At 42.0% G+C, this 25,431-nt stretch overlaps 2 protein-coding genes across 2 annotated transcripts in view; both read left to right on the top strand.

Annotated features, from left to right (window-relative positions):
• The window catches only part of MEGF9 (multiple EGF like domains 9), a gene marked incomplete at both ends in the record, with an annotated part of 44,064 nt that extends 43,354 nt beyond the window's left edge, over positions 1 to 710 (top strand). Inside the window, one exon of the mRNA XM_080630378.1 lies at positions 256 to 710. Within this exon, the coding sequence (XP_080486504.1) occupies positions 256 to 710 (455 nt within the window). The remainder of the gene's footprint in view (positions 1 to 255) is intronic.
• An 8,044-nt stretch (positions 711 to 8,754) lies between these two features.
• The window catches only part of CDK5RAP2 (CDK5 regulatory subunit associated protein 2), an 80,318-nt gene continuing 63,641 nt past the window's right edge, over positions 8,755 to 25,431 (top strand). The window contains exons 1-10 of the mRNA XM_080630577.1: positions 8,755 to 8,881; positions 9,031 to 9,092; positions 11,134 to 11,201; positions 15,775 to 15,885; positions 17,159 to 17,235; positions 18,549 to 18,672; positions 20,768 to 20,919; positions 22,862 to 23,024; positions 24,392 to 24,445; positions 24,866 to 24,985. Of these exons, the coding sequence (XP_080486703.1) occupies positions 8,829 to 8,881; positions 9,031 to 9,092; positions 11,134 to 11,201; positions 15,775 to 15,885; positions 17,159 to 17,235; positions 18,549 to 18,672; positions 20,768 to 20,919; positions 22,862 to 23,024; positions 24,392 to 24,445; positions 24,866 to 24,985 (984 nt within the window). The 5' untranslated portion in view covers positions 8,755 to 8,828. The remainder of the gene's footprint in view (positions 8,882 to 9,030; positions 9,093 to 11,133; positions 11,202 to 15,774; positions 15,886 to 17,158; positions 17,236 to 18,548; positions 18,673 to 20,767; positions 20,920 to 22,861; positions 23,025 to 24,391; positions 24,446 to 24,865; positions 24,986 to 25,431) is intronic.

Consider the following 25,431-nt stretch of genomic DNA (forward strand, 5'->3'; position numbering starts at 1 on the left):
ATCTTGGCTACTGCACCTACCCCTCCATGCCCAGATTTTACACAGGCATGCTGCAGTCAGTGAGCACTTACTTAACACATAGGATTACTTAAAAGAACTCAACCCTGGCTGTTTTTGTAAACTGTTGTGAAAACATACCAGCTTTAACAGTTTAGACTTTATTGCCATAATAACTGTGATATAAATGTCAAATCTCTTATGTCTGTGCTTAACTCCAGCTTAGCTTTTATTGACCATTTTTCATTTGTTTTGTAGAAGCCACTCTTGGGCCAGAGACAGGGGAGTTCACAACATCTGCTCCAAATGGCACCTTGGCAACATCCTTTTTAACTACAGCGATAAACAGTACGTTGTCACCCACAACTATACAGATACTATTTCCCATGAGTTCCTCTGACAACAGCACTTCTGCTTTTGCAGATGTGTCCTGGACTCAGTTTAACATTATTATCTTGACAGTTATCATCATTGTTTTGGTCCTACTAATGGGCTTTGTGGTTGCTGTCTACATGTACCGTGAGTATCAGAACAGAAAACTCAACGCTCCTTTTTGGACCATTGAACTCAAAGAAGACAACATCAGTTTTAGCAGCTACCACGACAGCATTCCCAACGCTGACGTTTCGGGGCTGTTGGAAGATGATGGGAATGAAGTCGCACCGAATGGACAGCTAACGCTGACGACTCCCATGCATAACTATAAAGCTTAAAAGCGATGATCCAGCTATTCCAAAGTTGGCTTGGAAAAGTTATTGGGCTTGTTGAAGGGGTATCAGGAATCCGTGCCAAGGCTCCATGCAGAGGAATTTGCTCTTCAAATACTCTTATGCTGGGCATGCTGTAGCTTGCAGGTGAACAGAAAAAAGCATAGTACGTGTGAATTACAGGTAATGTGGTGAAGTGCATTCAGTGTCCTCTTCTCCATCAAGATCCACAGAGTTCACTGTTGTTAAAGGCTTGATGATGCTGATCTGAAATATCTTTCTTATGAAGAAGTGGTAGGGTGGAGAAAGCACTACCCATGACTCATCAAAAGCTGCTTGATATCCAGCCAACCTAACACTTATGTCTTCATCCTTTAGCTTGAGAAGTAGCTCATGAATTAACAGTGGCTTTTCAGGAAAGGCTTCATTTTAGTTCCTGATATAAATGTGTTTAAAAAGGAGGACAAAAAGAGAAAGGGAGATGTTCACTGCAATACCAGAAGGCAAGTAGAGGAGTGAGGTGCACACTTGTAAAAAGTCACCATTATCAGTTTCCACTAAGCAGGGAAACAGGGGAAAAATAAAGAATTAAAACATTGGAGTTAGGGAAGAGACAAAGCTTTTCCCTTTCGGAGTATTTATACAGGGTGATGATGCTATTAAAACATAGCAATCCATTTTGGTTTTTCTAGAAGGAGTTAATGAACTTGTATAGTTTCTGTGCAAGGGAAGACAACAAAGGCATCTCAGGGTTGCCGTGTAAAAAGAAAAGCTAGGCTTACTACCCTACCCTGATAGCAATGGTGCGTTCTGTATATAAAATGTAATATATCTTCTTGGAATTGTATTTGTAATTATTTGTACAAAAAGACAACCAACCAACCAACCCCCCCCCCCCCAACAACAAACCCATGAACCTCCCCTGTCCCCCAAGTCATATTTTATCCTCCAGATTTTAACTGTACAGCGGTTAGTGGCGTTGTTTAAAACGGAAACAAAACCTGAGGGTTGTTTAAAATACTGTAAATTAGATGGCAATATTGTTGGAGCTGGGACTCTGGCAAACACTGACTGCTTGAAGCTTTTCTTCTAGTGTCATTGACTAACTTTCTTTTTTAGAGAACATGTGAGTGCTCCCTACTTGCATCTGTTAAATTTCCCCATTCCTTTAAATACAGTGTTACCATGACTTAGGGCCTAGTAAGTGTCCAAAAATTGGATGTACCATTCTGTTACTTGCTTTTAAATCTCCATACAAAGTGCAAATACACTGTCATGAATGCACTGAGAGCCTGATCTCAATGGCTGAGCTTCTCCAGAGGGGCTGCTCACGGTGTGAGTGGATCTCATTCCCATCTGTCCTGCACTGACACAGTGATAGGGGAGACATGTCAGAGAGCTGAAAGCAGCCTCTTGGAGGGCAAAAGCAACAAAATCTGGATTTGGGTGGAAATGGCTTTCAGCTGGAGAGCTTCTAGGCTTAAAAGCTAAAAGTGCACTGAGGCTTTCTGGAAATGTACGTAGCACAAGGTGGTGGTGATGGGGAATCAGCTGTGTCCCTGATTCCCCTGATTTTTGTGGGAGGCTGGTGGACTGTTGGGGGAGAACAACTAACGGGCAGCAGAGTACAGAGAGGTCACTCCTCACTCGGTATCTGCCTCAAGGCAGGCACTGTGCCCTCCTTGTGCTGGTGAGCGCCAGGTCCAGCCCATGGAAATCAATACTATTACATTTAAGCAGGGTGTGAAACAAGCCTCTTGCCTAACTCATGAGGAACCTCAGAACTAAAGCTGCATTTCTGTGTGTGGTGGTGCTCTGCAAGCGATTGCTGCTGAGGATAAATGAAGTACCTGCTAAAGGTCAGCAGGAGCTGACAGATGCATCCTCAGAGCCAGGTGAAAGGAGGTATTTCTCAAGATGAGAAACGGTAGGAAGAATGCGGTGATTATTTATTTGCTTTCAGGTGCTGCATGGAGGCTTTTCTTATCATTGGAGACTTTTTGGGGAGGGTGGGGGGGAATAGGTGCTTCAAACACATGCACAAACATGCCATTTCTGCCTCAAAAACTTGCTTGCCTGGTTTAAAGATGGGGCACAGCAAGTAAGAAGGGAAACAGTTGAAGAGGGTCAAGGGCAACTGCAAGGGCAGAATGTGATATTGAGCTGATGGGACCTGGGTGAGGTCCTGGAGTTTAGGTAATAACTTTGGCTAATGTCATTCAGAGCAATGTTACTTGGAGTTATGAAATGAGAGGAGTGGAGGAGAAAATCTGGATGTTGCTAATCCTTGAGTCACTCATCAGACTTTGGAAGAGCAGAAAATTTCCTGGAAGTTGTAACTATTTAGCAGTGCTGATTTAGGGATACGCTTGCACTTGGTCACTTCAGAGGGTGGGGAAAGGTGATTTAGGAAGTGTTAGCTTCTGGGACTAATGCTGGCAGGCTAAGTGAAGGATGGATTGTTCACTTTAATGTTTCCGTAATATTTTGGTAGAGAGACAAAACACCTCTTCCTCAGATTTTGGGATTACTGTTAGCTACTTTGTACCAGAAATAGGCCTTGAGTTTTCTCTCGCTGTAGAAATAACATCTGCAAAATCAGAGTGTGAATTCAGATGCTGAGCCCTCCTAATCTGTGCCTACTACAGTGCAGAAAGTGTTTGCATCTGGGCTGCTTCTGACCTCCAAATTATCCTCAATACTTTGTGTTTGAGCCCAGGGTTTGAGAAGAGGAGGAGGGCAGGATACCTTACAGTCAGTGTGCGAGGGAGGGTGGTACAGCTGTGCTGCTATGGGTTGCACATCTGGATGAAGGGATGTAGATGGTCCCCACAGATGTGATGGGAAGCTTGGCCGGACAGGGGGGACCTGGCTGCCTGGGTTTGGACAGCAGAGGAAAGAAAGCACAGGATGTTCTTTAGCAGGGACTGGAGCACAGCGAGGATGTGGCACTGGGACAGTGCTTGTCAGATGGCAAAATGACTCAGCAGGAAAATCCCAGCCATCTCCAGCCAGCCAGGCCTTTGGCACAGAGGAATAGCACTTAAAAAAGGGGATCAAGGTCTCAGCAAAGAGAGAATAAACAGCTTCATGTTCGATTTTGGTGGTGTGAGATGAGATCCTTGCTCTCTCCATCACTCATGCAGTGTCCTCTGGGCACTGCAGGAGATGAGGACGAAGCTGAGCTAGTTGTATCTTCTATCAGCTTAGGCTGACATTGTATTTAGAGGGGATGCAGAGTAACACACATGTGCCAGGGTACTAAAGGACACCAGGACCACTGACCTGCCGTGTTATAACTTGTCATGAAGCTTCCCAGATGTTGAGGTTCGCCCTATGCCACACTGGGGTGTGGGCAGGTAAACCAGAAATGGACTTACAGGGCTGTGTTGAGGTCCTACTCAAGCTAGCAAGACAAGGAGAAGGCATCTGGATGACTTCTAGGGCTGATGTGGCAATACAGATACATGTAGGATTGCTGAAGGGTCACCATGCTTCACCTTCTAAGTGGGCATACTGCTGTGTGGGTCTCCTGGAGAAAGGTAGTTGATGGCATGGTACAGTGGCTGTAGAACATAGAGAAGGTACGGCAAGGGCTGGGTGAAGGTGGGAAACCAGCTCTCAAGGCACACTCCTCAGGGTTGTGAGGGCCCTGTGGACCCAGCTGGTCTGGATGGGGTGAGTTCAACAGTCAAGTAACTTGAAGGCAAGAGGATATAATGGAGTGGATAAAGGGCAAAAAGCAATGATATGTCAAAGGTGTGGGGCAGCCTGGATGGCTCACAACTTAGGAGAGCATTTGGTAAGCACAGAATGCAACAGACATGCAAAGAGTGATTGGGTTAATGGGAATAGATGATCTCAAATCTTATGAACCACTGTAGCTAGAAATAACTGTGTGGAGCACTAACCCTGGGGAGCTGTGAGGAGATGCCATCCACTGGAATGAGAATTCCCTTGAACCAGGCAAACTTGGCACGCTGGAATCCTTTTATGAAAGAGGAGGGGATGTAGTCAGCATCCTTTGGGTGTCCTGGGCCAGTTCAGTGCTCTACAACCATGTTATCTTAAATGTTACATGCAATGGAAATGTGGGGAAGTTTGCACAGTCTCCTTTAAATAAAGGATATAAAAATAAGTTTCTCTGTCAAGTGAAGTTTTAAAATGAGCTCCCACAGGACTCTGCTCTTTGTGTCAGAGGCATGGATAAGAGAAATGTGGGCCTTAAAAGCTGTACTTGCTCCCAACTGAAACCAATCAGTCTTACTACACATCCAAATAAGGTGTCTCCTAAGCATATGCTATGCTTACAAATGCATTTCTAAAATAAAAAGTGTATGATTTGAATATATGTCAGAATTTATACAGAAGAATGTTATTTAAAATGAATAAAAAGAAATGTATATAATTTGTATCTATGCCACTTGGATTTTTGCATTTGTTTTTTGTTCATTCATGTTCAGCAGGAGTCCTTCCATTGATGGCAACCAGAGCTGGATTGAAACCTAAAGGATTGAATGTGATCTTAAATGACATTTGTTCAGAGAGAATTATTTCTTCATTATACCCCTGGATGTGAGAGGAGAACCAGGGCACAAAAATGGTTTTTAACATCAGCTATAAGTACAGTTAACATTCTGTGTCAGATAATCCATCTATAAAAGGAGTCTTATGATGTTGTGTGTCTTCTTATTCATCCCAGCTTTCAGCTACTTACATGAACATGTTTGGTAGCCAGACTGCATGCTTTTCCATTGTTGTCTGTAACATTCCCATAGACATAATTTGTCAGGGATATATGCAGTCATTAACAATGAAACCCACAGAGCACAGCTAGAACCTGGAAGAGCATATTGTATTGGATTTTTCTTCATGACCACAATAGGTCTTTCAAAGGAAATGTATGTTATCAGATGCTCTGAAATCCTTATCTGGTGCATCAATAGTCGTTGACAGTTCTGGTACTGTCTGTAAAGACCTACAGAAAACTTGCATTTCTTTCTCACTTGTCAATGTTAGGAAATGGATTTTTTAGTGCAGAAGCCAATACAAATGCTAAAGGGCAGTCTTTTCTGCTGATTGTTATGTCTAACTGTTATTAAGTAAAGAACTTGGAGAGGTAAGTTGGCATAAATTAGGCAAGCACTTAAAAGTGAGTGTTCATTCAAATGTTTAACTGAGCCAGAGCTGTGTAAGTAAGGGCTACACTGGTGAAATTCCAAGCAGTTTATTGAGACCTGGTTTGTATTAGTAGAACAGTTTGATTGTGTGTGACATAGCTTAGGAGGAATTCCACTATGAACTGTAACAGAAGGAGGGACAACCGAATGCTGAGCCAGGTCCCCAGAGAAGGGACTTGAGGACAGGATGGGAAGGAGGACCCATACTCAGCTGATGGTGACATCTGTCCTCCTTAGGTCACCATCACACCTCAGCCACAGCACTCTGAGTTGCTGGATTTCATCCTGCTCCTTGGGATAAACAGCTCATCCATACTGTTACACTCACCATATTTCTCTCCTAGACTTCCTTTACTACTTTTGTTTCTGAGGCAGCCAGGATCTCAGGCTGCCTTGTAAAGGAAGAAAGCATCATTCCAATACAGCTTCCTAACACAAGGATTTAGAATAATCTCCCCAAATGTGTTACTAATTAAGATACGGTTAAACAACATTAAGCAGATTATCAGGAGGCAAGTTGTTAACTGCTTCTAAACAATGCACTTCCCAGCCCCTTATGCCCTTCAGCTTCTTGGTGCTGCTGCACCAGTGCAGATAACCAGGGAAGTTTTCAATCCTGTCTGTGTGTATATACATCTATATATCTATATGCCTTTGCCCATCAACCAACCATTCCATGATGTGATAACCAGGAGGATCCTCCTGATTTCCTTTTGAAAGATAGTAAGTTGGGACACAAACCCTGGCTCTGCAAACACAGAGGTGCTGTACCCACATCACATGGGCAGTGAATAATGTGTCCTGTACTACACACTGATGGATGCTGATTTAATGGCATGTATCAAATACATAACACACTACCGTAACCTTAAACATGAGCCAATTGGTACCATCCTCCCAGTAAGTGTACTCACTCCTTCTCTGAAGATCTAAGGATTGAAGCCGTGTTTCAGACTGACTGATCACACCCTGGTGCCACATGGCAGACCTGATTTTGCAAACTTAACTCCAGCTCAGCAGAAGGTGAGGCCACTGCAGAAGGGGACCCAGTCACATAAGGTGACAAATATCTCTCAAGGGCATATGGGGAAGTTGAAATGACTGAACATTTAGGGTCATCAGACCCCGAATGCAAAGCATAAGGCTTGGTCAGTGGGATAGAGAGGAGATTAAAAGCTTACTTGTGCTAAGTAGTGCCTGGTGTTTCCTGGCAGTTTGGGGCACCAACAGCTGCTCCATCATGCACTGTACACAGAAAGTTGAAAGACAGAAGTAGGGATGGGAAGCCCTCCATGATTATACATATCCAGTGGTTGCAATGGCCACTAACGCCAGTCTAGTGCATTTTACAGGCTTGAATCTGTTCTGAATAGCAAGTAGAACTGGGAGGGGTTCACGGAGAAAATGAAGTGAACAAGGCATCATGACGATTTGGAATAATCATGAAATCCTAGAATGGCTTAGGCTGGAAAGGACCTTAAAGCTCATCCAGTTCCAACCCCCTGTCACAGGCAGGGACACCTTCCACTAGAGCAGGTTGCTCCAAGCCCCTGTGTCCAACCTGGCCTTGAACACTGCCAGGGACGAACTCCTTCCTAAGATCTCATCTCCATGTCCCCTCTGTCAGTTTAAAGCCATTCCTCTTGTCCTGCCCCTACCTGCTCTTACAAGAGCAAATAAACACACCTAACTGCCATAGCCCATGGTCAGCCCTTACCCGTGGCCTATTTCCTGGCCAGGTATGAATCCCTTTGAGATAACCCAGATGATATTGAGTGAAACTTGACACACTCCGTGTGGAAGAGGAAACCAAACCCTGCGTTTAAGCACATCGTTGCTGCTATGGGTATGAGCCAGGCTAATGTCTCCCTTCAACGGGCTTCCTCGTGTTGCAGGTAATGCTGGGTGAGTCCTGGCACGATGCCCTGGTTGTAAATATTGCAGGAAAGTTTCAATCTCAATAATGAGTTAAAAGAGCACGTGGAGAGTGTGAGGGACACGGAGGCAGCAGCACTCTCATGCCAGGCTGGGCCCTCCTCAGAGACACAGCCCCTGGGGAAACAGTGTTGTTAGTGTTTAATCCAGTTTGCCATTTCCAACTGCCTGAAGCGTTCAATATAATTCCATTTTCTCGCTGAAAAGTGGGAAAGCTGCAAGGCTTAGCTCTTTGCTTTACAATCCCCCCGACTGTTTCAAGATCGCCCTGTTTCAGCGCAGGCCGGGTGCTGACAGCAGCTGGCTTCGCGGATTGTCACTCCTGCCAGCTACAGAGAATAGTGACTGGAATGGGAAACTACAGCGTCATTATTTCTCTCCCCATGCCTGACAGAGGTCTGGCGCCGACGAGGACATGGAAACAATCAGCTCCGACGGCTCTGGCAGGACCGAGGGGCCCGCCGCACCTCACAAAAGCCTCTTCCAACCGCGGCGCTCTGGCCCCAAAGGCAGCGGGGAGAGGCGGGGGCTTCCCCGTTGCTCAGCCCCGTGCTATCGCCGCTTCCCACACGGGCTCGACGGGCTTGCCCTCAACAAAGGTGGCAGCCGCTGTGCCCTCAATAAACACGGCGGCTTCTCGCCGCCTGTCTCCCTTTGAAAGCAAGATGGCTGCTGGCTGACATCGCCCCGGCTTCCCTCACTCAAGATGGCGCCCGACGCCTTTCTCCCCCATTGCCCAGCTGGCAGTCTTCACCATACCCCGCCCCGCTCTGCCCTCAGCCAACATGGCGCTTACCCGCTCCACTTCAGCAACTGCCCTCACCAAACATGGCGGTTCCCCTTCAGTTTCTATATGCCCGTTTCCTACCGTCATCCGCGATAGCTTCAGCGGCTTCACCTCCGTCGACGCAAAGATGGCGGAAGCGATTGCGGCTGTTTGAATTCCAGCGAAGCCGCCAAAGTCGTGCACAAAGGAGCCGGAGCTGCGGCTGGTGGGGCTCCGCGGGCCATGGACTCGCTGCCGGGGGAGGACCCGACGTTACCGGTGGAGCTTGAGGGCAGGTAGGCGGGAGGGGGGCTGAGGCGCCGGGCACGCTGCTCCTGCATCCCGCCGGTGCATGTGATGGGGCTGGGCCCGCCGGCCCCGAGCGGGTGTCGTGGGGACGGGACCCCCAGCGCTTGTCCTTAGCGGTGTTCTCCTCCTTCTTCAGCGTGTCCCAGCTGCCGGACATCTCCCGCGGGGATCCCCAGCCTGGTCCGGCCGGCGGCGACGGTAAGGATGGGGGGCGGGCGGTGCGGGAGGCAGCGGTGAGGTACTCGCGGCACCCGAAGAGGAGCCCGCCCGCTTCTGCCGGGGGCTCGGTGCTCCTGCGGGGCTGGGAACTGCCCTCATGCCGGAGGGCTGGAGCAGCTCTGCTCTGGAGGCAGGCTGAGAGAGCTGGGCTGGGTCAGCCTGGAGAAGGCTCCTGAAGGGGAGACCTGAGAGCAGCTCCAGTGCCTAAAGGGGCTACAGGAAACCTGGAGAGGGGCTTTGGACAAGGGCCTGTAGGGACAGGCCAAGGGGAATGGCTTGAACCTGCCAGAGGGGAGACTGAGATGAGCTCTTAGGCAGAAGCTCTTCCCTGTGAGGGTGCTGAGGCGCTGGCCCAGGGTGCCCAGAGAAGCTGTGGCTGCCCCATCCCTGGCAGTGTTCAAGGCCAGGTTGGACACAGGGGCTTGGAGCAAGCTGCTCCAGTGGAAGGTGCCAGTGAGCTGGAACTGGATGAGCTTTAAGGTTCTTTCCAACACAAGCTACTTTGTGATCTATGAAAAAAGTCAGTAAATGCCTTCAAGTGATGCAGCTTTTTGTAAGTTAGGTCTTTTTAAGGCTATAAACTGCCAGCAGCTGCTGCAATTACCGCTGTCTGCTCTGTTGCCTGTGGTCATTATGGCTCTTAGTCTTACATAAGATGTTCAGTGGTTTTGTGAAGCGTGTACTTAAAACACTTACAATATCCAGCAAGGCAATACTATTCTTTCATGTTGTGCTTAGTTTTAGGGAAGCTGGATGCTGCGTATCATCAGGTTTTCCAGTTCAGCTCTTCAGAGTTACTTCCTGCCTGAAGTAGCCTGTTCTAGACTCAATATCTTGGCTTTTATCTATTCACATATTCAGAAGCCTCCTTCTATTGAACAGAGGCTTCAATTCAGGACAGTTTTCTATATGATAGCCATGTAACTATGTCCATCTTCAGGTGTGGGAGGCTTGCTTGAAGCACTTTAAAGGTGAATGGCTCCAAAGTACTGCTCTGAAGCCTTCTAGCTTAGTGGTGTTAACTCTTAGTGGTGTTAACTGTTCTGCGTTCTGTTCTGTACATTTGAGGTGTATGGTTTTGATTTCTCTTTACATGCGTGTATCCAGCAACATAACTTGGCTGAATTCATTGTGTAGATGAAGTAGGTAACTGAAACTAAGACTAATCAGATGGGTTACCACAAGGATGTGTTTGCTCACGAAAGGAAACGCATGTAAGAAACATACCCGTGCTGCAAAAGAACTTTATTGTATTCTGCTTGTGCTCCAGGAAAGCTGTTTGTGAAACTGATTAGAATGTCACCGCTGTTGGGTTTTGGGTTATTTTCAAAGTTGCACTACCTTGCATAGCAATTTGGGAACTGCTTTAAGTGAAGCATTTCTTGTGGTTAGTATGAGAATGAGTCCTCAGCTGCCTCTTCTTTATATTGAAGATAAGTGTTTTATACAGTCTCATTATTCTCATTAAAAGTTTGCTCTCACGTATTTGAGTGGAAGTAAGTTCAATGTAACGGAATGTGTGTGCAAAAGGAAGCTTTAAGTGCGTGTAAATTATGCTTTAGAAACTTATGTGCTGGTCATTTCCTCTGTCCATGGTTTCCCATGTCTAAGGTGGACCCCTGTCCTCTTACCAGTAAGATACTGAGATTTGAGCTGCTTTCTGATGGTTTAATAGGACTTAATTCTAACACAGGACTCCTCTAGTTGCTCTGAGGGTTTGGTATTGAAAATGCACCTCACATAGCTTGATTTCAGTGCACATCTTGGTTTAAATGGCTCGGTTTGGAACTAAGGAGCTTAAGTAGTAGAGAACTTGCTGTGATCAGAAAGAAATCTAGGTACTAACTAGTTAGCAATAACATTTAATGTGAACAAGGGGCAAGAAAAATGCCTCCTTCACTTCCCCAAAGGTGTTGTTCTTTTACTATGTTGAGATTAGCTAGGCCTTTGCTGTTTCCAACTTGAAGCCCAGCTTAGAGATTCTGCTGTCTGAACTTGTTCTGTCTTCTTAAATATCTAGTGTTACCAGATGTGGCAGAAGACACAGTCTCACCAACTAGAGCTCGGACCATGAAGGACTATGAAAATGTAAGCAGACTTTTACTATAAGACTCGGTGATATATTTATGGCCAAGATATATCTAACATGCTGGCTCACGTGCTGACTCCCTGGGTCAGGTTTTTAGTTTGTCTGTTAGAGGTGTGACTGGCTGGCTGTGCTTTGAACCTCTGTTTCTGAAGTACTGCTTTCAAGAACAGAGGGAAAAACGTGTTGCTGAGACCAGCCAACTGCTGCTCTGAAGTTGTGAAACAAAATTGGCACCCTCTGCTTGAAAATTCATGTAATCACCAGAAACATAAGAACTTGGCTTGCAAGTCTGCAATTGATTTATTTCAAGGGATCATCAAGCCTATTTTCATTTAGGCTAGTAGAGGAATTGTGGTTTTAATTCATTGACTGTGTATAATACTTTTTAACTATATAATTATGTATGATTCTGCTTGGAATACTTTTGTTGTAAAGGTCTGGTATCATTGTGATAATTCTGTAGATAAAACTGGGTTTGGCACTTAACTAAAATCCAAAGGAAAACGTTAGATTTTTTTAAAGCCATATATGAATTGTATTGGTTATTTAAACTGAATAAGCCAATCTTTTATAGCTGCTGAATGCTGCTTTGGTTGGGGTATAACTGTGTTCAGCTTTAAATTGTTCAACTCAAGTTCTTATGGCTGTGTGAAGAAACCGTAGAGGAGAGGGCAATCACAATGCTGAGATGACTGCTACAGATAAAGGCTGTGGCTTGCTATCTTTAGGATGTGTCGAGTGCCTGCAGTTTTTAGTGTGCTTCTGCAGCTGCTGTTACCTTTTGTAGCATTGTTATGTTTGAAATGAGTGCTTCTTCTAAACTCTTTCAGTTTCTGGTGGCCTTATGTCCCTCTAAGGCAGAAGCTTTGCTCTTTGGTCAGGATTTAAAGCTTGTTTTGAAATGCCTTGGTCTGTGTCTATTTCACTTCCTCTTTTGTTTTTGTGTATTGGAAGACTCTTGCCTTGGCATTAGTACGTGCTTAAAATCTCTTACTGTGGTATGTGCCCAAGACTTCAGTCTAGCATATACATTCTGCAAGTGGTTTATTATCTACAGTGCCTGTTTGCACAGGGGAAAATGTTATAGGAGGGAGGAAAAATCTGTTGTTGTTTGTTCTGTGTGATGTAGAGGAGAAAGGGTGCCCTCACATGTCTCTGGGTTCCTTGTGTGTACAGACCCCTTATGTTAAACTGAGCTGTTAAACTTCTCGTGGGCTTTTATGGCTGCCAACAGTATAATGAAGCTCAAAAGTTCATTCAAGTAAGGGAAGAAGAACCCATTAAGCACTATTAAACACAGAGATATTTCTTGTGTTTTTAAGTCTAAGATTTCTGGTGGCAGAAAAGGTAAACTTGCATTTACCACCCTTGTCTTTTTTACTATTTACTAAGCATTCAGCTGTAGCTGTGTTTAGATGTGCTTTTGGACTGACTGTTCTTATCCCACTTTAAACCAAATCTGAACTAGCAGGTAAAGCTCCTGATATCTCCTGCCTGGAGGTGGTTTGTGTGTGTATACGTATTTATGTTACTGCATCAGTTTGCTGATCTTTGAGGCTATGTGATTTATACAAGGTATGAGAAGGAAGTAATGAAAGAAGTGGGCTCCTTTCCTTGCAGCTCAGAAGATGATGGATATACTGAGCCTTGAATGGGCTAAAGGGTGGATCCATGTAGAAAAGGTCCTTTTATGTTTATAAAAGGACGATATATGAACCATCTCCATATCCTGGAGATGATGCTGATCTAGGTGATGTTAGAGGTGTAGATTTTGTTAGTATTTAGGGTCTGTCCCACTTTCTTACCATATGGGAGGAACCACCTTGTGATAGAACATGTGAATACATGTGCAAAGTGAAAGACATCTCTAACTGAGGACCTTGTTATTACTGGATGTTAATGACTAGAAAGGACAATTAGTACCAAGTTAGGGAACTATGTCACAGTATATGTGTGTTTATTTCTTGCCTCCCCAACCCCACTTTCAGTTTTGTTGTCTTGCTAAAATGGCCTCTGCTGGCAAAACCTGTGTTGTGCTGTGAAGCCACAGCCTCTGCTGACAGATGCTGTATGGCATAAAGGTGACTTCATGCAGACTTGCAAAGGAGCTAAACCGAGCTAGGCAAGTGATGTTTGCTACCATGCTGTCTAGAGTATTCTGTGTAGAGTGTATTGCTTTGTTCTGGTTTTCTTTTCAGGAACAGTCTGCTACTTCTCTTCTTTCATTCCTTTGTTAAATACAGAAATCAAAATGCAGAAAGGAATTAAGACTGAGTCTTTAAATGCTTAAGTTGAGATGATTGTCATTAAAATCCTTTTGCAGCGTGAACTTGCTCACATTTTACATGTTGTCTTTTATTAAGCTATAACTTTTTAATTGTAGCCTTCCTGAATTAACTTTCCTCTGAGCAACTGAATGTCAGAAACAACATTTGTTTCACTGCTTGGTTTATGATTGCATAGTCTGTTTTGTTTGCCTTTTGAAAACAGTACCCTTAAGCTCTTTGATTTAATTCTATTGCCACTGAAATATATGAGCAGAATTAAGATATACCGAGTTCTTTTGAAATTATTTCTTTCTTTCTGACTCAGACTGGGTTGTACAAGTGAATTCTAACAAGGAGTTCAACTAATACAGTTTCAGAGCAACTTTGGACTACTTCTGAATGAACAAACAGGGACTATCTGTTAGGAATAACCTACTGACAGCATAGAAAACCCAAACCAAATGCTGTAAGGTCTGCTCTCATGAGTTGAAAAAAGAGCTGAGCTTACCAGCAGGACATGTAAGATCTAGCACAGTTCTGCAGCCTTGCTTTAGAAGGTCTTTTATGTCTTTCCTTACTCTGAATAAGGATTTTAGTTCTGAGCAATATTCTGTGTTGGGCTCAGTCACATGAATTCAAGTACGAAGTTGCTTTGTTTTCATTCCATTTGAATGTTCTGAAAGAGTCATTCCAGCTACTGAAGATACCTCATTATACTCCTGAGGTATCATGCTTTAAGCAGTTACTATGCGCATAGTTCAAGTTTGTCCACTACTGTTTGTGATCATCCAGTTGGAATTGTAGGGAAACAAGGATCAAGTTAACTTTTATATGTATTGCTACTAAAGACAGGCTTCTTCAGGATGTGTGCATGGGCCATAGAGTTGATGTTGTCAAGGGTATTTTCAAAGCCTTGGATGATACTTACTAGCATGAATAATGCTGAAGCATGTCACTGGGCAGATGATTGAACTGCAGAATTGTCTGCGGATATGGGTTCTGCAGTTAGAGAAGAACATTTTAAGTTTCACAAGCCAAATATTTGAAGAATTGTATTGCTAATAATTCTCACAAATGGTACAATGCTGTTCTGGGAGAGCCTACATAAATATTTGATTAGTAGCTCTGTAACATATTAGATTTCCTTTTGCTGAAAGCATCTGGCAGGGGACACAGGGCTTATTTGAATGAATGTTTTATGCTTAGTTCCTTAAAAGAAATTTAGAGGGAGATTCCTTTCTTTAATGAAACCATCAACTATGTTACTGCTCCTACTACGAAGGGTAAAAATCATAACCAAAGAATTGCACTGTGAATTATGTGATGGGGTAAAGGTTTCATTGGTGTGTGATTGGGCACACGTGCTTTGTGTGCCTGTGGCTTTTCTTCCTGTGAGTAGGCTGCCAGCCCGTGCTTTTGCCAAGAAAATGCTTCTGTTTCAACATGATGTCTTGCGTTTTGTTCAAGTTCTTTCTTATGAAAGAAAGAACTACTTAATATTTTTAGATCTAAAGCCCTCCAAACTCTTGGATTCTTTTTGTGTGAAGTCAGGCAATGTTTCAGTACTTAAAGGAGGAATGTTCTAAAAAGCACTGTCTGCACAACAGCGTGTATTATATATGTTTAAACAATACCCTTTTATAATTATTTGCTTAATTGCTGGTGTCTCAGAGTTTTGCAGGGCTAAAACTGAACACAAGCTAAATGATAATGTCTTACACAAACGTACAAATTTATGTGTGTGCCAGTGGGCCTCTCTATCTTAAAACCAAAATGAAAACAAAAAACAAACCCCAAAGGATGATGAAGAGGTAGGCTGGGATTTCTTCTTGTTCAGATAAGGAGTGGAGATGGGGAATCGTAGGAGAAAAACGTGATGCATGCTGAAGATATAGAAGATAGAAACCCATTGAAGAGGTTGGAGTATTTTCAGCTCCTTGGTGGTGCTATCTTGGAGGGAAGGATGTTTCATTTTCATTTGGATGTCATATGCTGGTATTAACACCTTCACAATTTGAATATATACATATATGTGTATGTGTATCACCCACACATAAGTATATGTTTAGCTGCATCCAGTGTAGATAAGGCCCTCAGTGACATGGTTTAGTAGTGGACTTGGCAGTCCTGGGGTAATGGTTGGACTTGATGATCTTGAAAGTCTTTTCCAACCTAGTTGATTCTATGTGTGTATTCCAACCTTGCACTGTGGAAAGCAAACCTAAATATTAGTAGTTTTCACTGTTCAGCTTACTTGATTTGAAACACATGCCATAATTTTCTCCTTTTCTTTCTTATTTCATAGCAAATCACTGACCTGAAAAAAGAGAACTTCAACCTGAAGCTTCGTATATACTTTCTGGAGGAACGAATGCAGCAGAAGTTTGATGGTCCCACTGAAGAAATATACAAAATCGTATGCATTTAGAAGAATTTAATAGTATATCTTTTTGAAGAGTTTGTTTTCTTATGGCCTAATCCTTTCCAGTAATAACTAAATTAAAAGAACCAGTATAAGGTGTGGAAAAATGAGTTTCAAATGCATGAGTGTCCATAGTTATGGGACAGACTAAGATGTTATATTTCCACTGAATGGCTATGAATCTTTGGTAGTTGTACTACTCAAATCAGATACTGAATGGGAAATAGAAGCAGCAGCACACTTGTGAGTTTGGTGTGTGATTACTCTGCTTTCTACTATCAGGCAGTTCAGTTCACCCTCTATTCTTTTGTGGGTTTATCAGGTGTCAGTTCAGCTATTTGGAGGTGGTTTAAAGCAAGTAGAAGTTGTATTAGGGTTGTGTATAGCTTCTAGTTTTATTACTCTGAACTGAAAGAATGCATATTTGTACTGGATTCAGGAAGTCTATGTTGGTTTGCGGAAGAAACGGGTCTCTATAAGTTTGAAGAAGTTTGAAGAGTCAAGTGGTATGTTTTGCATCCTCATTATTTCAGGTTTGCAGATGATAGGAAGCACCTTTGGTGGTGCCTAAGTTCTAGAAGGGAAAAGAAATCATTTCGGTAATTCAGTAGCATATTATTTATAACAGGTGCTTGCATCCCTTTTCCATAATGGGATGGAAACTGAAGTCTCTTGGTGCTTGTTGCAGTAGTTAAGCTATAAGTTGATGTTTAGCTAGGTCATGGTTTCAACTGAATAATGCTGTTAAGGTGTTCTGTCCTGGTCTTCTACACTGGTGTCTTGTAATGGTTAGCCTACTGAAATGGTGTCTGTAAACCTGCAGTTGTTCTTTGTACAATGTGTACTTATGTCCTGAGTTGTTTTCTTGGGCTGTAACAAAGTAATTTTAAGATTATTAAATATCTCCATAGTTGTTACAATCAGGTTTTTAAAAGAATACAAAATGTATCTTAGGTCAAAGAAAAAACGTGCATTGAAAGCTTTAGTAACTCCCCATGCTGATCTGCAGTACCGGTCGTTATAGTAAAGTGGGTGTAGGGGATTTGTCTTGCTTGAATACAATGGTCCTAAATGCTTTCTGAGATCTCTGAAAGTCTTGAACCTTGCAAAATACGTCCTTTAAAGCTTAAATATCTCTATGCTATTCTTAGCCCACTGATATGTTATATTTGCTGGTCCAAACAAAAAGTCATCTACACATTGCCGATAACTTTTGGGTAGGGTGACCTCTTAGCTCTCCCCAGACACCTTAATTCTTTTGTCCTAGAACATTGAGCTGAAAGTTGAGATTGAAAGTCTGAAGCGTGATCTGCAGGAGAGAGAGAAGCTGCTCATCAAAGCCTCGTAAGTTCAGTGTATTTCTTCATGTCCATTACTTAGGATTTCCAATATCTTGCTTCTGTTTTTTTTCCTAATGTTTTAGGAATATGAGGATCCCCAAAAGTAGTATTTTAAGGGCATTTATCAAGCAATTATTTCATTCATTACAGAAATCACATATGTGAATTGTTAAATACACAATGATGTTAATTTACTTACACTGGGTGGAATGACTTTGATCTCCTTCATTCTACTGTATTTTTCAGGTACATAAATGACTCCCTAGTTGGGAATGGCTTAGCACGCCTGTTATCGAAGTCAAGCTAAGAGCTTAATTGTCTCAACAGGTGAAGAGGTGGAGGTTATTTTAACAGCACTGGATTGAGAAGACATGAAACAGGTCTCAGCAAGGCTTAGGAAACAGTTCAGAGCTAATCTAGAATGGGTCTTGTGGGTTTTAATGCTATCCCTCTTTTATACCTCTTTTTTTTTTTATACCTATTTTCTAAATAAATATTACTTATTTAAAAATTATAATGCTACGTTGTTTTACAGCATGGGCAGGGTGGAATACGCTTCGAAGAGGGAATGGATGAGTAGGGCTGACAATAGCCTGTTAAACTGCTTCTTTCTAGATATCATGTTCAAAACTAACCTGGACTGGCAATGACTGACAGCTGCTGACTGCTACACAAGCTCAGTTTCAGCTGATTCTCTTTGTGTGGCCTAATACATATGGCATTGAGTTGTTACCAATTAACCTTTTTTTCACAGAGGAGCCTAATTTCAAGTAGATCCTGAGGACCAGATTAGTTTTTTTTCGGTCTCTTCAGGTAACTGTTAAAGGGTATTGCTGGGCTTTGAATGGAACCTTGCACAAGTTCAGAAAGTTTAAGGAGAAGTCGTAACCAAGTGGTCATCCTTTGTTTAGTAAGGAAGCACTAGCTGTTGTGTTCCTTCAAGGTATTAACAGTTACTGAGTAGGCAATTGGAGGGATCTCATCAGCTGTATAACTTGACTTTATTCCAGTGCTGCTTTCAGTAGAAAATACATCTCTACCAAGGCTTGATACTGTATTTGGAAGCTTAAAATATGAAGCAATCATTAAACTTTATATGAATAATGAAAAAATGATTGCTTATCCACTGTGGCAAGGCTTGTTTGTGGAACTCATTGCTATATAGTGTGTAGATGTTTGTATTTAACCTTAAAGCGATAAAGAGATACAGATGAAATGGTAAACACTTTCTTGTGTGTAATCTGTTAGCCACTCTCACTTTTAATGTCTTCCACTTTATTATGTAATGAGATTTCTATCTATATTATGGCCTTTCAGTAAGGCAGTTGAAAGCTTGGCCCAGGGTGGTGATGCTGAAATGCAGCGTGTAAAAGAAGAGGCACAAAAGAAGGTGCAAGAAATGGAAGAAATCCTGACCAGCAGAATAAACTTGCTGGAAAAGGTGGGTGACTGAAACTGAAGGAGAAGTTAGAAATCAGTACTGCCTTGGTGCTATTGTCTGAGATTTCAGTGTCATCTACCTGTATTTTCAGCTTTTCCTGGAAAAATAGCCTCTCCATAGAATGGCTGTTGTTTTCCTAGAGGTTACAGAGTGCCTGTTTTTTCTAGAGGCTTTCTATATCTCCACTCTTGTGTGTTCATTATAGGCTGAGAGGCCACCTACTTATGGCAGCTTCTGGGTAGATGAACCAGTGAGTGCTTCCCTCTGTTCTGCCTCTTGCACTCTGTTGTTAGATTGACCTTTATCTGCCAGATATTGTTGGCTTCTGCTGTTATGTCTTTTTGCATAACATTCTCCTGTTCCAGAGGGTTATTCTTAATAATGGCTTTTTGAATTCCTTGCTGTCTGTGGTTGAGACAGTTTATTCCTCTATTTATTGTCAAGCCATTGCTTAAATTGCCTCTTTACAGGGGAATTGCTTCATGTTTCCTCATTTTGTAGTGTAAAGCCAAGATCCCCAAATTTCTTTGCATGAATAACCTGCTTCCTTGGAAGGAAGAAGAAGTTCCATTTCTTGTAAAGAACAAATGTGATACTGAGTGGTCTGTGCTGGAAATATTTGTGTCAAGTTCTAGAAATACATAAACTCATGATTGTTTTGCATCATTGACTGTGTACACTTAACTGGAGGTGTGGGATTTTATAGCTGTGCTTGTGAGAGGGATAGAGGTCTGCTGCTCTTTCTGGAAGTAAACAGAAATAGCACAAATGGATATATGTCAATATATGCTTTCCCTTCCCTAAAGAATGAATTAGACATGGAAGGTATTAGTAGTGGTCTCCTGATGGTATTTTCTCTCAGGATGATTTAGCAGTATTCAGAAAGCAGTGAGCTCCTTCAGACAGGAGAAGGGGGGAATCTCCACGACCTTTCTTTAGTTTAGTGGAATGGGGATTTCTCAAAGCATTCTTCATGCTATTGGACTGGTAGTAAAGTTCCTAAGTCACTTACTCTGTACTAAGCCAGCCAGTTAGAGTGCTGTTTCCCAGATTTGCCAAGGTATAAAGGCAAATACTCTGAGTCTCATGGTGATACAGCATTTTCTGTAGCCTGGAGATAGTGTTGGCCTCTGACATTAATTTCATTATGCTTATGAATGTGAACACTGCAGAGTAGTTTTAGTCACTTGTTTACGTAGCACCATATAATGATATAGATCCAGGTAACGCTAACAAAGATTAACTTAATTCAGGGGTTTTGATTGAAAGGTGAGTGCTGACACGTCAGCTTTTCAGGAAAGGTGGTGAAGTCTGATGATGAAGGACCTCTTCTGCAAGCTCCCCCAAAGAGATGTACTTTGTAGTATAGATATGAAATGGAGAGGGGGATTACTTGTTGGGTTACAAGGAAGCTTCTCTTTCATAGAAAGCACAATTCAATGAGCACAGTAGAGAGGCTTACAATGTCAAAATGAAGATCTGAAACAAATTTCATGTAGGACAAGTGTGGGGTTGTTTGATGTTCCCTATGGGTTGGGTCACCTAGAGGAGGTTGACTGAAATCTCTGGGTGTTATCTCCATTTCTGTTGCTGTTCAAGAGAAAAAAGTCAGGTTCAGACTTTATCAATTCTTGCAAAATATTATAAATGATGTTGGGAAGAGTTCCAATTAGCTACAGTGAGCCTGGGAATATTAATTTCATCTCTGATGGAATAAAAAAGCTCTTGTTTAACCTCTGTAAGTGTAGCTATTTATTATGATAGCGAGAGGACAGTGGGACAAAGCCAGATTATAATGGCTTGATCTAAAACCATAGCATAGGGGTACTTTTAATTCCAGTTCTGCTGTCAGGGTATTTGTTTTATTTCTTTGAAACAAACTTCCCTTTTCTATGTACTGTGGAAAATGTCTGCATTTTCAAGATTAAACCATAAAGAGTTAGGAAGCATTCGCAAAGTGCTTGAACTACTTGGTAAAAGTTGCTAAATTAAACATGCCAACCATATGTTTGGTAGAAGAGACTTCAATATGTGAAAGAAAATTGTGAGCATTTTGTTCTTACAGGCATCAGGATTGTGTGTGTTTTAATTACAGGATCTTAAAGCTGCCCAAGAAGATGTGGAAAAAGCTGTTGCAATGACAGAGAAGGAGAAAGCTCTGAGAATAGCTGCTGAGCAGAAACTTGCTTCAATTATGAATGCCCCTGCGAAGGATGTGGATATGATTACAGGAGCTGAGAAAGACAGGTCAGAACTCTCGCTGGTGCCGCTTATGACTACTGGAATTCTTTGTTGTTCAAGTGCAAAGAGTCAACATGGATTTATAGGTTTTAATAGTTTGATCCTACCCTCAGATACATGAGTGAGTGCTACTGGCCATCTTATCTATTCAGCTATTAAATGAATAGCAACACAACAACCAGTTTACATGCTGCATGATAGAAAAATCACCTTTAAACATTGCCTGAAAGCGTAAAAGGATCAGTATGCATGTGACATGAGCATGTCCTACTTGAAAGCATCTTTGTAACTTTGACTTACCTCCTGCTTGCTGCTTTCTTGAACCACTGCTGAATAGAACTTGACTCTACCATTTTTATTCACTTACTGCTTTTGTGGTGCTTATGTACTTTGCAGTCCCAGGGATGTGTCTGTTGAGGCTGGTAAACCTAATGCAGAGAGAAACAGTGCGTTTGAGCTGTTTTGATTGTGCTTTGCAAAGCCTTGGCTTGGCTTTGTTTGGCAGGTAGTGGCAAAGGTGTGTGAGTTGTTCCTTAACTTGAAAAATGCATCAACTAAAATCTCAATTCTTTGGAGGGCTTTTCTTTTTTATGTATGTAGGGTAAAATACAAGCCTGGCAAGGCTTCCAATAAAGCTTGCTTGGTTTGGGGATATGAACCCAGAATGGAGATCAAAAGACTGCTATGATTCCTTATACATTAGAGTATCCTTTCCCATTTGTTTGTGACTGAGCCCTGCAGGTAGCTGCTCTGAGTCACTGCATAATTGGTCTACCCTGATAACAGAAAGTTGTGTTGGACTGAGGCTTTCATTTTGTAGGCTTTGTTATGGTAGCACCAAAGCAAGGTTTGCAGTGTGTTCCAGACAGTTGTTCCAAAAGCTTAGAGATTGAAAACTGCCAATCTGAAGTCTGTTGTGGCATAAAATTATGAATCTGTTCTAATAAGTTTTGATACTGCACCTTATGTGCCACGACTTAATTATAACCTGGCTCTCAAGTTATCTCCCTCCTTTCCCTTTCCCTGTCTTCCTCTTTCTGTCTGTTAGTCATCTGCGTTGAACACAGTTGCTCTCTGGAGAGACTTGAGCTGGGAAGGAGCTCTAAACCCAGTCCCTGTCAGAGGTACTCTAGTTGACAGCTTGTGTGAAAATAGTGCTTGAAGTGTGGAAACAAATTGTCAAGATTGGAGTATAACGAAGGTTTTGGTTTAGTTTTGGTGATTTTCCCCTCTCTTTACCTTTCCCTCAGTGATCCAGTGTTAGCAGAATCATCTATTATTGCATGCTGGTAGATCAGTGTAAGTATTCACAGGCCTAGAAAAACATAGTGCTAATGGAAGAAGAGAGCATTTGACTTCTTGAAGTGAATCAAATGTTAATGTGCAGTGCTTTAAATGTGTCTGAGGGTAGCACATCTGGAATTCATATTGTGTTAAAAAGATGCTTTCACCATTTAGGCTACAAAATACAAAGGGAATCACAGCTGGCATTTTATGCCATAAAGTTTTGCCTTAATAACCCTTATATCTGTCAGGAAACATGAGCATTGTTGTGAAATGAGAACCCGCTTAGGTATGAATATAAATGTAAATGGGTACTTGGGGGATACTCAGTGATGACATGAAAGGATATGGTGGTGTATGAAATGGAATAGATTGATAAGCTTTTTGTGTGTGCTGTAAAGGACGATGTAACTAAAATGCTGAAGCTTAAGTGTTGACATTTTGAAAAGAAGAATGAGCACTTTGCAGGGGACTCAACACTGTTTGTTGCTTGTTGTAAAGTTACTTCACCTTTTCTGGTTTCTCTGGAGGGAAAAGAGATTGTGAAAGTCCTCCCCAGAGTTTCACAAGTATTGTCTGGAGCCTTCACCTAGGGAAGTTGTCTGCAAGATGTACTACAATGGTGGTAGATGATGCAAGATTAATATTGATTTTATAATTTCAGTCTTATAGAGCAGCTGAATCTGTCACTGAAAAGTAAAGAAGCTATAATTCAACGCCTGGAAGAGGAAAAGGCTCAGAGTGGATCTTATGATGGGAACTTATCAGCAGAAAAGATCAGAGAACTTACCAATGCTTTGAGGCATGAAAAAGATAGTGAGATAGAGGTGAGGAAGCTGACTGAACAGTTCTATGTGTTAAATCTCATGTGGTGGAGGATTTTAAAGGCTTTGTGCATGACAGTATGTGAGTGACTTACGCCAGTCTTTTAAAATATTCTTCTCCATGGTTGTTCCCTCCCTCCCTTCTCTCTTTCTGTAGCATTCATTGGTTAGATTGTGGTTTGCTGGTCAACATTCATCCTTATTACCCATGCTTATTACCCATCCTTATTACCCATTCATTCAACGAGAGGTCATGTTTCCCCTTGACTTTGTGCCTGTGTTATAGATACTGTGCAATTGCTTTACAGAAGTATATATTAAAAAGAAAAATGCTAGATGTTAATCTATCCCTCAATAGATGCCACAGCTGCTAAAGAAGTTAAGAATGTGACTTGGGAGTTTGGTTTTGGGATGTATCTCTACTGTTATGGTCTGGAGAAAAAGCTGTGGTAAGGGGGGGAGGCCTAAAAATCCTTCATGAAATAAAGGGAAAGTCTAATCTTTCATTTAGAAAAGGTGCTAAGAGTTAGCCTTCTATTTCACTTGGCTCTTAAATAGGAAGACAGATGTCCTGAAAGCTGACATGTAGATAGAGCTTTTAAGGCTTGTTGTCTATCTTTGTTTTCCTCCAATGGTTATTCAAGCAATAAATTAAAGCTGGCAGAATTAAGAAAAGCGATCATGGAGGCTTCTCATGCTTCTGAGAAGTTTTACTGCCTTTGGTTTTAGAAGTTAATGTGGATCAGTACCTGCACACCTTTGATTTCTGGCAGGAATAGACAAGAGAACCTTGTATGATTGGACCAATGAGTGGAATTAAAAGTTCTGGGTGGTCTTGCAATTAAATCAGTATTTGCAGGAAAAATCAGTATAATTATGCTGATTAAAATCTGCAATTAAATCAGTATATAGTAGGAAAAAGTACCCTGAGTTCCCAAGAGTATTTGTGTTTTAAGGTGAAAACAGGGTCACCTTTAATCCTTTCATAGGAGGTGGACAGCATTCACAAACTCTATAGAGAAAGCCCTCAGTAACATGGTGTAGTGGTAGTCTTGGCAGTCCTGAGGTAATAGTTAGACTTGATCTTACAGGTCTTTTCCAACCTAGCTGATTCTATGACGAGCTGTGTGATCATTTTGGGATGCAGTATTGGAGAAAACCCCATGATGAATCACTTCACACAACTCTGTTGTTATATATGATTTTAAAAATCATATATGAATGTATATTCCTGCCAAAAGGCGTATACTAAGGTGGTTTGCTTTGCTTTTCCTCCCCAGTGTTTTGAAGCTCATTTTGTCCAGTTTAATGTGTTACACTTGTGTTTAGACTAAATTTACTTGACTCTAACAACTGTTTCGTTCTTACAGGCTATTAGAATGGAGCTTAAAAATGAGAGAAACTCCTTTGAAAAGAAGATTCAGGTAAGTTCTGGTTTTAGTTGTTTCCTGGATCACTTACAGTGCATGTTGGGATCCTTTCTGTTATTCATTCATAGTTACAGAGAGGCCTTGACTCCAAAGGAAGCAAAGCAAAGTCTTCTGGTAAATTCTCTTTTACGTTAGGTGGCAGGAAGGCTCCCCTTGGTTTTGAAGCAATTCTTAATAAAGCTGATAGGTGCACTCGTATATTGAAGCTGATCCTCATGGCCAGCCCATGAGATTAAGCTTCTTATACTGTATTCCAGGCACATCTTTAAGATGATGACTTGCATTTGGGATGATATTTAATGTTAGTAATCTAAGTAATAAGATATAAGGACTCTGAGAGAATGTACTTACTAATGTGCAGTTACAGCATCTCTTAGTGGGAAGTTAATGCAACTTTCACATAATCTAATTTAGTCACTTCAAGAAGAGCTACAAGAGAGAGAAAATGAGCTTGCTGTTGAAAAGAAGAATGGTTTGAAAAGGGATAAAACAATTCAAGGGCTAACTGTTGCATTGAAAGCGAAGGAAAAAGAGGTATGCTAGTTGTGATCTTGCTAAACTATCATTGGGAGAGCAATATGTGTGTTGTGTGTGGGTCAGGGGTTGGCTGTGTCTCACTGTAACCATTAGGAGGCTTCTAGTGGGTCCTTAATCACTGTTGTCATACCTGTAAGCAGCTCTGTTTATTTAGAGTTTTGGGTCTTGGACTTGAGGAGAAAGGAAGAAGTACTTAAGAAGTTTGATGAAAAATGTTTTCAGTTGCACATTGATTTTTATCAGCTCTGTGCACCACTTAAAAGGTAGGAGAAGTATTTTGTGATGTTGCGTAAGTGGAGCTGTGATAAAGACAGCTAAAATAGGAGAGGTCAGCGTCAGCTGGAATTCAGATTTTGTTGAAGCATGGGAAATACATAACCTGAGTTGATGGGCAGTGTAGTGAGTCCTGTATAAGAACCAGAACTTATTTATACAAGATTTAT

The sequence above is a fragment of the Psittacula echo genome (assembly GCF_963264785.1).
Source record: "Psittacula echo genome assembly, chromosome: 16".
In the NCBI taxonomy this organism is placed as follows: Eukaryota; Metazoa; Chordata; class Aves; order Psittaciformes; family Psittacidae; genus Psittacula; species Psittacula echo.